Genomic DNA, 13,819 nt, shown 5'->3' with positions numbered 1-13,819 from the left:
TTTACAGATGTGAGTAACTGGGCTTTCTCAATGTAGTTTAAATAAACTGCATATTGTAAAAAAAACAAAACAAAACAAAAACAACAAACAAAACAACAAAAAACCAACAAAACAAAAAACCCCAACCAAACACCTTTGTTATGTTAAAGTTCAGCTGTATATTAAAAACCAAGCAAACCACAATAAACCTGCTTGAAAGGGTTTTGAAATTAACAAACTAATGGTAATCCAGTTCCAGGATGTTTTGTTGTTAAAAACTGTCAGTCATCTTTGGAACTGCACGGGGATCAGACCTCTGCATCCTGCTCTCCCACTGCTTACACTGTAGCTTGATAAAGTCATCTTACTGAGGACACCAAATCCTAGGCTGAGAATTTTCTGTATTCATGGAACGGTAAGTAGGACTGAGGGCTTTTCAGTTAATTACAAGTGAAGCTACTCCTCAGTTAGCTTCCAGCTTCATGAAGGTATGATGAAGTAATAATTCTAGTTTCTGACTGATGTAGAGCTCATTACCTGGGTAAGAAATGTTAACATTTTCTAACTTGGCTTGAAGTTCTACCACATGGAGATGTACAAGTTTTAGCTTTGACAACTCTGGATGCAGCCTGCCAAGCCTTTTCCTTTTTCCTGCAACAGAGAAGTATACAGAAATGTAAGACTCACAGGTGAAAATACCAAGTGAGTGGGGGACTGGAAGCTTACTGAAAACAGGTTAATTAACCCATGTTTCATCTCAATATTTGCTAATTACATGTGGTCTTTCAGACACTTCAGCTATGTAGGAACAATTAAAATGACAGCAAACCCTACTACTTTGCCACCTTTTGACAACAGACAGTTATGAGAAGTTTTCAGGTTTACAAATGTTAAACCAGACTAATAGAGACAAATAAAAAGTTTTTATTTAGTGTAAAGTCAGAAATACAACATCTTGTAAATATTCATAAGTTAAATGAAGGCCACAGTAGTGGGATGTAAAATGGTATATACATGAAATGACTACTCTACACACCAATGGATAAAATATCACTATCTAATCTTACAGTACAAACCCCATGATTTTAAGATTACTTGATCTCAGGAAATTGCTGAAGTCTAACAAGCGCATGCTCTGTTACCACTTGATCTCCTACAGTGCAGATGGAGATGTGCAGTGACACAGCCCTAAAGCTAGGATGGCTGTCACGTAATGCAAGCTTTAGAATTAAGTGCTTGGTGTAGTGGTTCGTGGGTGTTTTTTTTTTTTTTTTTAGTGCTCAAACCCTGGACTAATCATGTGGTTTACTCTACCTGCTAGCAACTCTTGGATGTATTTAGAGTTCCAGATAGCACTAAAATGAAAGTAGTCCATAAAAGATTAAAAATAATTCTGGATGTTTACAGGACCCCATGACACACATGGTATCAGCCATTTCTGACTTGGTGGGTGAAACTTTATCATGATCAGGTTTTTTGACTCAGAGTTTTAAACAGCCCTCAGGACCTAACTATTAGTGCTTTGTTTGCAATAATTTGACTGCTGACATTCCAGGGAGTGCCGTGCAGTTATTCCATAATGGGGAGAAATGGGAGACCTCTCCTTTGGGAGGGGGGAACCTCACAATGTCATCTTGCAGTTGAGACACAGCAGTGTTTAGCTGCCAAGGAACTTGGGATTTGAGAAGGTTTTATTCTACTATAACATGTACTCAACCATTTCCTGCAGCTGTATTTTACAGAATCATCACAGCAAGGTTTAAGGAGACCCTTGAACTAATGATTACTTTTTGTTAAAAGGTAAAGTACAATGGCTTCATTATGGAAGGGACAGACCTCAGTTCTAGGTAAGATCCATAAATAAGTCTGCAATGCTGCTATATGGCAAGATGAAACAGATCCAGCTGAGTACTACTAAAACTTACATCATTGTTCGTATTTTAGCTTCTGCTCTTCCTTAATACTGATCATGCTGGACATGCTGCCTCTATGGGAAGTACTCAAACCCATAATCTGGGCCAAGTTCCTTTACAAAACCTGCTAACAAACAGCCAAGCCAGTAAAAAACCTTGATATGAGGCACTACTCAGAGCAGCACAGATTTGAGAGGCAAAAGCCACCATTGTTCCAGTGGAGTCTTCTGCATTGGATGTTGTTGTGCAGTGCCTCAAGAGGTAATTCACAGGCTCAGGCTCTGGGCAGGAAAACAGTTTCTCTAAGGCCTGAAGCAAAGACAAGTTTGGCACTTCGTTCTCAGTTCCTCACTGCAGATTGTTCACAATGAGCATGAGGAACATTGCTGACCTGTTTTTGTAAAGCTCGTTACTCAGGTTTTTATTGAAATCTTCATTGCACAACTGAAAAACTTCAGGCAGATCATATACATATATATATATACACACATATATATATATGATGCTGTGCCTGATTATTCTTTGAGAAAACAGGAAAGTGAAAAGGGTTTGAAGTGTTCATCTTACAAACTATAAACACTCCAATACTGCATCGATTTGGTATTTCCCTGATGTAAGTTGCTTATCCTTGTTCCTCTTCCCTCACCCTTTCCCTTCCCAAAAAATCTTAGGTATTTTTCAGTACACAAGCCCTGCAAATAATGCCATACTGTTACTACTTCATAGAAATTCTTGACTGGTTTATAGGTTTTTGTCCAAAGTTGCTTTGCGGAGCTATGGACAGTACTATATAGTAATAAGAATATATTTGAAGTGAAAAATGTGATTCCAACGCAAACTATTCTGATTCTATGCAATAAGATTTTGAACGTTTTTATCGAAGTTTCAACACAATATTGTAGCTGTATTATTTTGCTAGTCAAGAACACTACGCTAAGACCTCAGAGTGCCAACAGTCATTTGCTTAAACTGACAAACTGAATCCAATTTTTAACAAGATATGCTCATTTTTTAAATAAATATGAAAGTTTAGTAAGTCTCCACACTTCATTTGCACATTGCTTAATCTTAAAAATACACAAACTTATGTCTCCTGTTCATGATAATGTTCTTAATTCTGTTTATCAAAGTTTATAATCTTCAGGTATCCAGTAAAGCCACAAACTAAAATATTTTAGCTCATGTAGCCTATGCTAATTAAAACAACAAAAAGACAGCAGCAATACAATGACATCATCTGTGAGTCAACCCTTACTTCCTTTTGCTTTTTGTGTCAGTTGTTTGGAAAACACTAGATGCTGACATCAGATTTTCTATATACTGTCCAAGAACTTGGTTTTCTGATTTCAGTTTCAAGTTTTCTTCCTTAACAGCATCTACTCGTGCTGAGAGATCTGCGAAGGTGACATTATAAGAAAAACATTAGACACTGTTGCATACAATAATTAATATATTCTATGTGCCTACATCAAACTATTCACATTTTTAATGCAGGAAACATTGCCATAGGGTATTCTCTGATAGGACACTGTGCTACTCACAAGTTTTATCTAAAGCCCATTTTTCTTGTATTATTTTGTAGTACAATATTTTTACAAACTTGTTACACAAACTTACTGGTAGTCTGTACTTTTATACTTTTCCTTGAATTTCTGAATTAAGCTATTGCAAACTAAACTATTTGGAAACAAAAGTTCAGTGATGAGCAGACTCAAAGATGTATGTCAACTAATGAGCCTGGGGAAGTTAACCATATTCCCCCTACAGCTTGAAGTGTATTATGGGAGTCAAGCAAGCATTACATTGCATAAAGAAGAAAAAAAAAAAAAAAAAGGATGTTCCAAAACCTTATTTTTTTTTGTACCTTCAACTGCAAAAGTGACATGCTTCTGGACACTTTGACTAAGGTAGAGCAAAACGGTAAAGTTCGCTTTTGCTTGTTATTCTGTACTTGTAAAAAAAAATGTGATGTCTCAAACTGCTAACCTTCAAGTGTGTGCTGCAGTTCCAAAACTTGATTAATAAGCCGTGTTTTCTCTTCTAATTCCACCTGATTCTCAGCCTCAACAGCTGCAATAAATCATATTAGCTTTAATGCAACCTCTGTAACAGTTGGAAATTATACTAAGTAGCAAAAATAACAATGAAGAACAATAACATTAAGAACTTATACCATCCATGTCAGCATTCATCATTGCAGAATCGGCCCTTTCCTCTTTTGAAGAGTGTCTTCCTGAGAGATGCTCTGCTTAAAACAAAACAATAAAAAACAAAAAAAAAAAACCATTGGGGTAACCATTAGTGTAACTGCCTTTATATGTGGATTTTAGATGCATTTTGCCACTGTGTGTTGAAAAGCCAGCATTTAAGCCTATGGCAGACTAACACTTTTTTAACATCCTTTGATTATTTTTGTTAGAGCCTTATGTGGTATGTAAATATGAGTGACTATGTTTCAGCTTACAAAACCAAACTGATCTAGATTACTCTCTAACGCATTAAATAACCCCGTGTTTCAATGATGTAATTGCGTTATTCCCAGCACCGATCTTTCTGGAATTGGCTATTGTAGAAATACAGAAGCAGGAGCCCCTTCCTTGTCTCCCCCCGTTTTGCTGTGATCACGGGCAACCGTGTCACGGACAGCAGGCCCGCAGGGTCCCTTGCACCTCACAGCGCGTCCCCCTCCGCATCCCTGCCCTTCTCTCTAGGACACCACGGCTAGCGGCAGCGCTGGGGCGTCGGACCCACTGCCGGGAAGCGACGGCCGGGGGGTGACGGCAGCACCGCAAAGGGCTTCCCCGCAGAACCCTCCAGCAGCTCTGCGGCCCTGCCCGGCGGCCGGGCCCACTCCGCGGCCTAGAGCATCCTCTCGGCAGCGGCCGACGCCCGGCCGCCCCGCCCCGCGTCCTCACCTGGCGCCGCTGCCTCCCTGCGGGCTGCGCCCCGCGCCCCGGCCCGGCCGCCGCTGTGCGCTCCCCGCCGCGCCTGCGCCGCTCCGCCGCCGCTCCGCCGCCTGCGGGCCCTGCGCGCGCACGGGGCAGCGCCCGCGACAGCCCAGGGGCGGGGCCAGGCCCCGGCACCTCCCTGGCGGGCGGGAGCGGCCGCGCTGCCCGAGCGAAGGGCGCCGCTCGGCTGCGGCTGCTGCCCGGGAGCGGGGCGGAGTCCCAGCCGGCCGGGCGCCGCGCTGCTCCCTGCCGCGGTGCTCCCTGCCGCGGTGCCGCGGAGGGCGGCGCTCCCACGCCCGGGAGGGAGGCTGCTGGTCGGCAGCTGGTGTGACAGCTCACACGCGGTGAAAGCACCAGTGCAGCAGCCCCCCCCCCCCACAGAAACAACGCGCTGCTTGCGCTACACCGCGCGGCGACCGCCTCCGGCAGCCACGCGTTTCGGGCCGGCACCCGGGTGGCACTGCACCGCTCCCGGCGCCTGGGCGCACCGGCACGGGCGCAGCGATGGCTGCTGCTTCGCCAGCGCAGCCGGAGGGGGTGAGCGCGGCTGGGGGAGCGCTGCCCGCGGCCCCGGGGATGCCCCGCGCGGGCGCGAGGCGCGGCCGTTGGCACCCTCGAGCCCCGCCAACGGCCGCGCCTCGCGCTCCGCCCCGCCGCGGGCGTTGCCGGCGAGGCGGAGGCACAAGGGGTGCGGAGCAAGGGAGCCCGCGGGTGTCACGCCCTGCCCGCCGCACGGCGTTTTCCAGCCGTCTGCCGTCCTTTCCCCTTAAAGCCCACTGAGCTGCAGGCAAAATAATGGAAGTAAGTGTGCGGTTAAATAAGCACCCACGTTTTTCCTGATACATTTGCTTTGTACACATATGCTGGTGCGGCTGTTCAGAGCGGTGGTCATCAACCAGCAGCTGGTTGCTCAGAGGAAATTAAGGCACGTTTTCACCAGTACGTAACTCTTCCAGGTTTACGTAGGTTGGCAAAGTATGAGGAACACTAGAGAAAAGTCACGAGTGGGTGGTCGCTGATAACTCAGGTGTTCACGTGTGGGTCTCCTGAGGAGAGGAGACAGGGTTTACCTGCTCCGCTTCGGCGCTGTGTAAACCTGGCCAAACTGCTTCCAGTCTAGCAGATAAGCCTTTCGCACAACGGAGCGTTCAGATCAAGAAACCTGTGATTTAGCTCCTTGCTTCTGGGTCTCACAGCATTAGACATCACATCATGTGGAAACCTAAGTAACTTTGTATAGTTGCTCTCATCTAGCCAGGCACAACGGCTCCAAACTCACGCTGCTGTTTCTGTGTTTGTTCCCTGGGTCCCTAGAGGAAATAACCCTTGCAGAACTTGCAGTTCCCTGTGGAACAGCATGTCACCATAGGACAGCCTGTGAGCCATGCTAAAGACAGCACCACGCAGAACCTGGGCTAATTTTAGTGGCGTCACTGAAATGACTGCACTGCACAATTTGTAGCATCTTCATAGGTATTATGCAGCTTGAATTACATGTTGCAGTGAAACAGATCCATAGTGTGTCTGTATGTTGCAGCAATATATGCAGTTATAAATAGGTAACTTGATGCTGTGTACTCAGGAAAATAAAGGCATTTGGGAAGTGTGCCCTCTGCTGTATTTTTAGTACACTTCAGAAAGTACGTCTTTCTAATATCCTACACCTGGCTGCCTCTTCAGTATTATTAACATCATGTTAATTAAATAACTTTTTTAACCTCACAATTAGAGAAATTCACATTAGACTGAATGCTGTTCAAGTTATGACAACAGATTTTAATTAGAGTCCTGCAGTCTGTACGTACTGGAAAATGAGTCTGTTGTTCTCAGCTCCATTAGCTGGTTTGTTTAACAGTATCTCACCTTCTCTACTAAAGGTGATTTAACCCAGTAATCCTCCTTGATCCCTGCGAGCAGTCTTCTCAGATGGCGGCTGGGCTTTAGGAGCCTTTTTAGTAACTCTCCTTGATTGCTGGTTTTAAAATGATAGGTGCTCCTCAGCTTGTTATGATCTTGCTTCCTGCACTCGCTATGCAACAAGCCTGGTAATCAGCAGGTTCTCATAATTTTTTCTAGCAAGACAGTCTCCAGCACTTTGGTTAATGGGGAAAAACTATGGCCAGAGTCTGCAGGTGGATACAGATGGATGGAGAGCTTCCTTACCTGCTGAAGAATTTGCTGTGTTTTATACTACAAGAGAGGAAGAAAAATGGTTGCAGGCTTATCTTGGGAAAATGTATCTACTGCAGAAATTCTACTTTGCTCACATTGCGTTTGCAGTTTGTTGTCTAAACCATCCCAAAATGAGCAAAGTGGGAAAATCCTTGACATTAAATTATGGGACAGAATGGAAACTAGATATATTGGCTCTCATGCTGTTGTAGCCAAGACAGAGTAGCAATTCCAAGAGCTGCTGGTTTACCTATCGTTTCCATTTTGGTACGTGTACTGTTGAGGTTTCATTCTACTTTGCATAGTTGTGGTTTCTGACTGTAGTATCTTCTTTTGATTTGTAACTCTTTGATGTTTGAGCATGAGCACTAGGCTGAAACTCTGTTTCAGAATTTAGCCTGCGTGGGAGGTCTTTTTGTTTTTCCTTTAGACAAAATTGTCTTTATGTGAGCCTCCACCATTAGCATTGCAGAGGGGCTGTCAGCAGAGAACAGGTGGTGTCTTTAGTCTGTGTAGTGCTGTGCGTTACTTGTGTAGTGATCAACAGTTGCACAGATGCTTCCTTAGGTTTGCACTGCAGTATAGCAGACACACTGGATCTCACACAATGCATCTTCCTACTCTAAGTGCTTAGTATGAATGCATTTACCCTAGCATCTGAGATTGTGCAGCTGGCCCATGCTCCTGGGCCCCAACAAATAGATACTGTTTCTGTGTGACCTGGCCGTGTCCCAGCTCCTCATTATGGCAAGATCCATGCGTGTACTTTTTTTCCTTCCCCGTCCTTCACCCCTTGATTTCCAAGGGCAGTATACCTAAGCGCTGAGCCAGCAGGGAGCAACCTTGCTGTGCACGTCCTTGGTCTGCACAGCCCAGGGACCAAGAGCGTTGGATTGATGCTGCCGGGTGCGAATTCCACAAGAGAACACCTAGCGCATCTTGCTTTCCCTTAAAAAAGGTTTGTCTTCCTAACCTTCCCTCTGTTTTTCAGTGCAAAGAAGTCAAGCCCAGGATTCTAAATTCTAGATGTATTACCCGATTTAAGCAAACAAACAGAAAACCATACCCAATGCACCACAGAAAAGAAATCTCACAGCCCAAAGCCTTTTTAATGAGAAATCAACTAAAACAACAGAAGCTTAAGATTTCATGTGAATTGCCTATTTGATTTTCAGATTCCTCGCCTATCTTGCATCGGGTAATGTATCACCAATTAAACTTGTTGTGCATTTTGAATTTGAAACTTCAGGGACTTACAGTATGTCCCAAACAATAAAATTCCTTTTATAATGCAGCATGTGTCCCAGGGAAGGCATACCTGTGCATGTGTATAGAGCAACCAAATAGTACCTTGCATTTTAGCAGTGTGTTTGCTATCCCTTTTGACTGGAGGAGGCCAATTCAAGCACTTGTGTAACAGTTCTTGCTTTTATCGGCCTGTAGTATTTTGTTAACTCCTGTGTTATTAAGTCTTTGTTCTTTGTATTGTTAGGACAGCAAGTCTTGTTTGGGGACTGTTTTAGGAGAACCCAAAACAATCCTTGTATAGCTTGGTTTCTGTCTGACAGGGATCTGGCAGTGTTTCCTTCTCTGTGGTTCCCCACTCACTGGGAGGGGCAAAATTAACAGGTCAATACTAATTCCATGCAAGTGTGAGCAAATCAGTCAACTTCATTATGTGGTTGTTGACTTTGAGTCTTTAGAATATGCAGCCCAGGCACAGCCTGAGTTCACAGGGGTTTTTTTAGTTTTGTTTACAAACTTACTGCTCTCTACTTTAGAGAAAATATACCTTATCAAGCAAATTAAATAGTATTTACAAATGCTGGAAACTGTTTTCTCCTGTGGAGCAGCATAACAACATACTAATATCCACTCTGCAGTTTAAAAGAGTGAGAGGATTCTTTTTATCAGTAGAAATACTTGAATGCTGCCAGAAGTAGTGGTCCACTGTTTGGTTTATTAAACTGGTTTTACACTGCACACTAGATCGCTCGCTTCAGGTAAGTGGATTTTCTGACCAAAGAGTTATAAAGAGAGCTTCTAGGTTTTAGGAATGTGTCAGAGCTCCTCAAGTCGAAACTGACTTGAATGTAACTATGAACAGGTGCTAATCCCTTTCTTTCTTACTAATTCGTTATATATTTTCTTTGGTTATTCATTTGGTTAAAGCAGGGTAGGCATTCATAATATATCATCTATATTAAATTTATGGAAACAAGTTTCACTTTACAAATTCAATTATCTATATTTACTTGTATATCAAGTTCGAATTAAGCTTTCCTAAAACTAGCTGATGTTGCTGCCAAAAGGAATTAATTTATTCAATTTCACTGAAAGAGCATTTTTTTGCTTAAAATAGCAACAATCTCCCTAGGATATAAGGCATCATTAATAGTTAACCTGAATGCATATATGCGTGCAGTTACAAAACTACAGGAGAGAATTTTATTGCTCTGGACTTGGATTCTAAGTCATTGCTGCTAATGACAAATGCTGTCAGATGTTTTATTTCTAAAACTCTGCTGTACATCCTGTTTTTTCCATGGTACACAGTGCAAACCAACAAGCCTTTCACTTCCTTTTTGGCAACGTTACAGGCACTAGAGGCGCCTGCGTAAGCTGACTGATGACAGAGGCTTCACTGTTCACCACTAGAATAGACATGTATTCCCCTTTTCATTAACAGAAGAAGGTATTGTACATATTTCTGAGACGAGTTTGCTATTTGAACTGTACTATTTTCTCCTTTACCTAATCATTGCTACAAAGAAAAAGACAAAAAGCAATACAAATGGCTTCATTCTTTTTCCTTGCAATACTAACTTGCAAGACCTTTTACATCAAATCTTCATCATTTTGTTTCTTTGTGGAAATGACAGACTCTGAGAAGTTTTTATTTTTTTCAAGTAATGTTAGAAAGTCATACTTCCTCTTTAACCCTGAAGAGGCTGCCCTTCTAACGTAACTGCATCCTGTCTTCTGCAAGATTGTGCATGGGTGTAAAGGTTCTCATGTCTACTCTGACTCCACAAAAATGCATTTTCAAACAGACCGAGCAACTGAACTCTCTGCCGCTTTAGGCTGTGAATACCAACGTATGTGACATAACGTGAGCCTGTCAACAGTCTGATCTTCCTTGTAATCATCAGCTATAGGTTTGCCACCAAATTTTGTGGAAAGACTTTTTAACAAGGTTCCGTAAATCTTTACTGGTAACTTAATGAGACGAAAAACTGTTCTGCCTTTCTGTAAGCTAGGGCTGAACATTTAGGGATTTGTGTCTGCTTTTTAAAAGGAGGGGTTTATGTCAGAAATGTAGTCCTTAATGTTGGCTCTCTGGAAAGTGTATTTGAAAAAAGAGTAAGAGAATTTCTAGGTTCTTTACAATGAAGAAAGAGAGCCTTGATTTACTTATAGATCATAGATCAGAGCAGCAATACAGAGTTTTTTTGCAGCTGTTGGGCATTGTCTCACTGTTTTGTTTTACTTTTTGTTTAATTTCCTCTGTGTTTTTGTTTGAGTAGGTAATTTTTTGAGGGAACTTTATCAAGTGCTATGAGTTTCTAAATGGAAAGGTATTTCTTTCATTAAAGGTGAAAATATTTTCACAAATGCTGTTAATTAATGCTTTCTTTGACTTCATATGCTTTTGATACTGCTATTAAAGTACTTATCAAGAAGTTTCTGTCTTGCTACCATTTTGTGTTCATCTTGATTTACATGGAGGTGATTTATTTTTAATACCTGTGTATGTAACAAATAGAGAAATGCTGCTGTTCTGAAAGAGCAATAGCTGTTAAATATTCATACACTGCAGTCAGTTAATCAGGCTCAGTAACCCCTGTTGCTTTGCCACAATGGCTTTTCACTGTACTAAAGAAACTTTGATATGCAGAATGTATTCTGGTTATGCTTAAGATTGTACATATATAGCATGTTGTTCTACTTATTTGTTTAGTATCGTTTCCAGTATGTTTTAAGAAATTGGGAGGGGAGGAGGAAAGCCTTATGCAATTATAAACATACAAGAGTTAATTACAGTCAGTGCATCTTTGTGATCATATTTGAAATTTAAGAATGGAATGCTGGTTTCTAAAACATCAGGTCATCCTCAGGCAAAGTCCACATATAGAATCATAGAATCATTTAGGTTATTACAAGCCCAATTTCCTTGTTGCTTGCTTGAACTTGCTGTTGTCCATCCTAAGGGATCTTTTTATCTCTCACTGTATAAAACAGATCTTTTATTCTCCCTGCTATTCTGGAATTGATGTTCTTCTCCAGACTTACAGTTACAACTATAAGGTCTATTCTATATGTTAGGTTCTGTGCTCCGGAGTTACTCTAACTAGTCTTAACTTCAACTGGGAGAGATAAGGAAGACTGTTTCCTACGAAGTAATGATAGTCCCTATTATAGGTTAGGAATTTTCGTATAACTTTCTCCCCAGTCTCTGGGTGTTGCTCTCCAGCAAAAGAAATGGATCAGCATTATCATTTTCACCACAAATCTTACTGGATTCTCCCTCTGTGCCTTCAAGCTAAAAGGTTGTCTGGAAATGTCACTTATTTTCAGTTACTCTGAGTTTCTCTCTCTGCTTTTGATTGACTGTCCCCACCTCTTTACTATTAGGGGAAAAGCTCTGATACTGGTACCAGATCTTGCATAGATAAGCCTTGTTTATAGTCCTCTTTGTGCTACAAATGTGAGCTTTCTCTGACCTTGGGGGTGTTACTGCAGTCAGCAGCCTAGTAAGTTTGAAGTGCTCAGCTTCTGAGGTGCAGTAGAGTCTTATTTGCACTGTTGCTGAGCAGCTACTCCGACATCAGTGACATCTGTCAGGGCTTGGCATTGGTGAGTATGGAGCCCTGAATGCCTAGGCTGACTTTGGTATCCAGTGTCAGTTTGTGCTTGAACGAAAGATCTTTTTTGTGCCTCCGTTTTCTCATATGTATGGACTTTTTCCAAGCTGCAAGGGTGCTGAGGTTAGAGTAGTAGGGGAGGCTAGTGGGTGTTTGCCTTATAACAAAAGCAGCTTGACATCTTCCAAAAGATCAAGCAATATGGTAAAAACACTAATCTGTGAGAAAGGGCAGATTCAAACCCATCCAGTATTATGGAGTCATTCATAACTCAGCTACTTCTGGGTGCCTTGCAAAGACTAGACAATCTTGCCACCGTATGCTGCCCCTTGTCTGTCCTAGCTGTGTGACCAGTTGTGCAGCAAGTCATGAAACAGTGTCATAGGATACTTTTTCCTTGCTGTTCTACACCTTGCTACAGAGAAAAGTCAGCTTCCCTGTCAGGAGAACCCTCCATTATTGCACAATTGGACTAAGGTTTGTTAATTTATCTTATTGTGAATAGTTCGCATTGACCACATCTTGATGTTATTATGCTGTATGTTGTATCAACTAATTGCATTCAAGCATCCAGTTCAGCACCATCATCCTAATATGAAATTACTAGAAAATTGTGTTCCAAAAATAAGAACAACGGTCTGTTGGTTTGTGTTTTGTTTTGTGTGGGGTTTTTTGGTTTTGTTTTTTTTAATATATATGTGTATAGAGGGAAAAGGTAGCATGTATAGTAACACTCTTTAAGTGTTAAAAAAAAAAAAAAAAGGAGGAAAATAGGACTTGCATTATTAAGCAAACCAGATTCCTACCTAGTGTAAATTAGCACAGCTCTATGGTGGCCATGCTGACACGATCAAGTTGATACTCTAACCACACCTTTCTAAATAATTCATTATCAATTCATATTAACTCACTTCATTTTCCAGTTTATAGAACTATCCTACTTCCTATCCCAAATATTTTTTAGTTCTATAAACTAGAAGGGTATGGGGGGCAGTCTTTGCTTTTGTATTTTCTTTTAAAACAATTAAATCCTTAATAGTGGAGGTTTAAATGGATCAGCTCATATCCATTACTAATTACTTTGCATTACTTCTTGTGAGTTCTCACTAAAGTATGTCAAAGAGATTATTGTTTCATATTCAGGGGGAAAGGCCAGCACTATCTGTATTTTCCTGGATAGTAGCCACTACTGAGTTAACATTTCTGTAACTTTTTCTTTCTAAACAGTGAAAAGCTGTATGTGCTCAGATGATGAATGTACATTACCGTATGCTGTTACATGAAAACTGTGGTAGCCTCCACACCCCCAAAATCTCAGTCCTTAATCACAAGGCTTATTCAACTACATAGCTAGGAAAGTTTACTTAAGGGCATTTTCTAAAAATGCACTGCACTTGGCAATTAGGATCTACAGATTTGTGTGCTCATCCAGTATTATTATTCAGCCCACGGAATTTGTACTGTATCAGTAGATTATTGTAGTTTCTTACCTGAATCATCTGCCAAAGAAATGTTGGTGAAAGTTCCATCCTCCTCATCCACAGATAACTCCATTTTGCTTCTGTTTTTCAAAGTTTTTGAGATGTGCATTAAGCATGGTAGTTGTCAGCCATTTTTCAGTGTGCACGTGACTTCTCTTGTTAAATCTTTAATGAGTCCAACGCACAGATGTTATCTGATACTGTTGGCAACTACACACGTCTTGCTCTGCGTGATATCTCATCTGAACCTTGAGCTCTTTTCCGGAAATTGTTAAGCTAGAAGGTTACTGAGTTCTAACTGCTTCTTTTTTAGTTCTTTCAGTGATGCAACAGCATGCTTCAAAGCCCTCATGTTAACAATAATAAAGCTAGAAAACATTTTGATCTTTTGTCTTTGTTATGTCTTTTATTGTTCTCAGACATGTTATGTACAGTTGAAGCATTTCAACAACTCAGTTTGG

At 41.5% G+C, this 13,819-nt stretch overlaps 1 protein-coding gene across 2 annotated transcripts; it reads right to left on the bottom strand.

Moving 5' to 3' along the window:
• Nucleotides 1-883: 883 nt before the first annotated feature.
• On the bottom strand, nt 884-13,482 carry SCOC (short coiled-coil protein). Of its 2 annotated transcripts, none has more exons than XM_065633592.1 (4): nt 13,368-13,482; nt 4,066-4,137; nt 3,879-3,962; nt 884-3,286 (listed from the first exon to the last, which is right to left on the bottom strand). In XM_065633592.1, the coding sequence occupies exons 1-4, from the start codon at nt 13,465-13,467 to the stop codon at nt 3,144-3,146; spliced, it is 399 nt and encodes a 132-aa protein (XP_065489664.1). In that variant the 5' UTR covers nt 13,468-13,482; the 3' UTR covers nt 884-3,143. The 2 variants fall into 2 exon arrangements, with proteins under 2 accessions (XP_065489664.1, XP_065489665.1); XM_065633593.1 differs by lacking the exon at nt 13,368-13,482 and adding an exon at nt 4,808-4,898.
• Between the last annotated feature and the right edge of the window lie 337 nt (nt 13,483-13,819).

Source organism: Caloenas nicobarica, chromosome 4, assembly GCF_036013445.1.
Source record: "Caloenas nicobarica isolate bCalNic1 chromosome 4, bCalNic1.hap1, whole genome shotgun sequence".
Lineage (NCBI taxonomy): Eukaryota > Metazoa > Chordata > Aves > Columbiformes > Columbidae > Caloenas > Caloenas nicobarica.
The sequence above is the reverse complement of the archived record's forward strand: the minus strand, read 5'-3'. Positions and strand labels throughout refer to the sequence as shown.

Coding starts and splice junctions, on each gene's coding strand:
- SCOC (XM_065633592.1), bottom strand. CDS start 13,467: ATGCACATCTCAAAAACTTTGAAAAACAGAAGCAAAATGGAGTTATCT. Junction 3,963..4,065: donor GATGAATGCTGACATGGATG/GTATAAGTTCTT, acceptor GATTTATTGCAG/CTGTTGAGGCTGAGAATCAG. Junction 3,287..3,878: donor ACTGCAGCACACACTTGAAG/GTTAGCAGTTTG, acceptor TCACCTTCGCAG/ATCTCTCAGCACGAGTAGAT.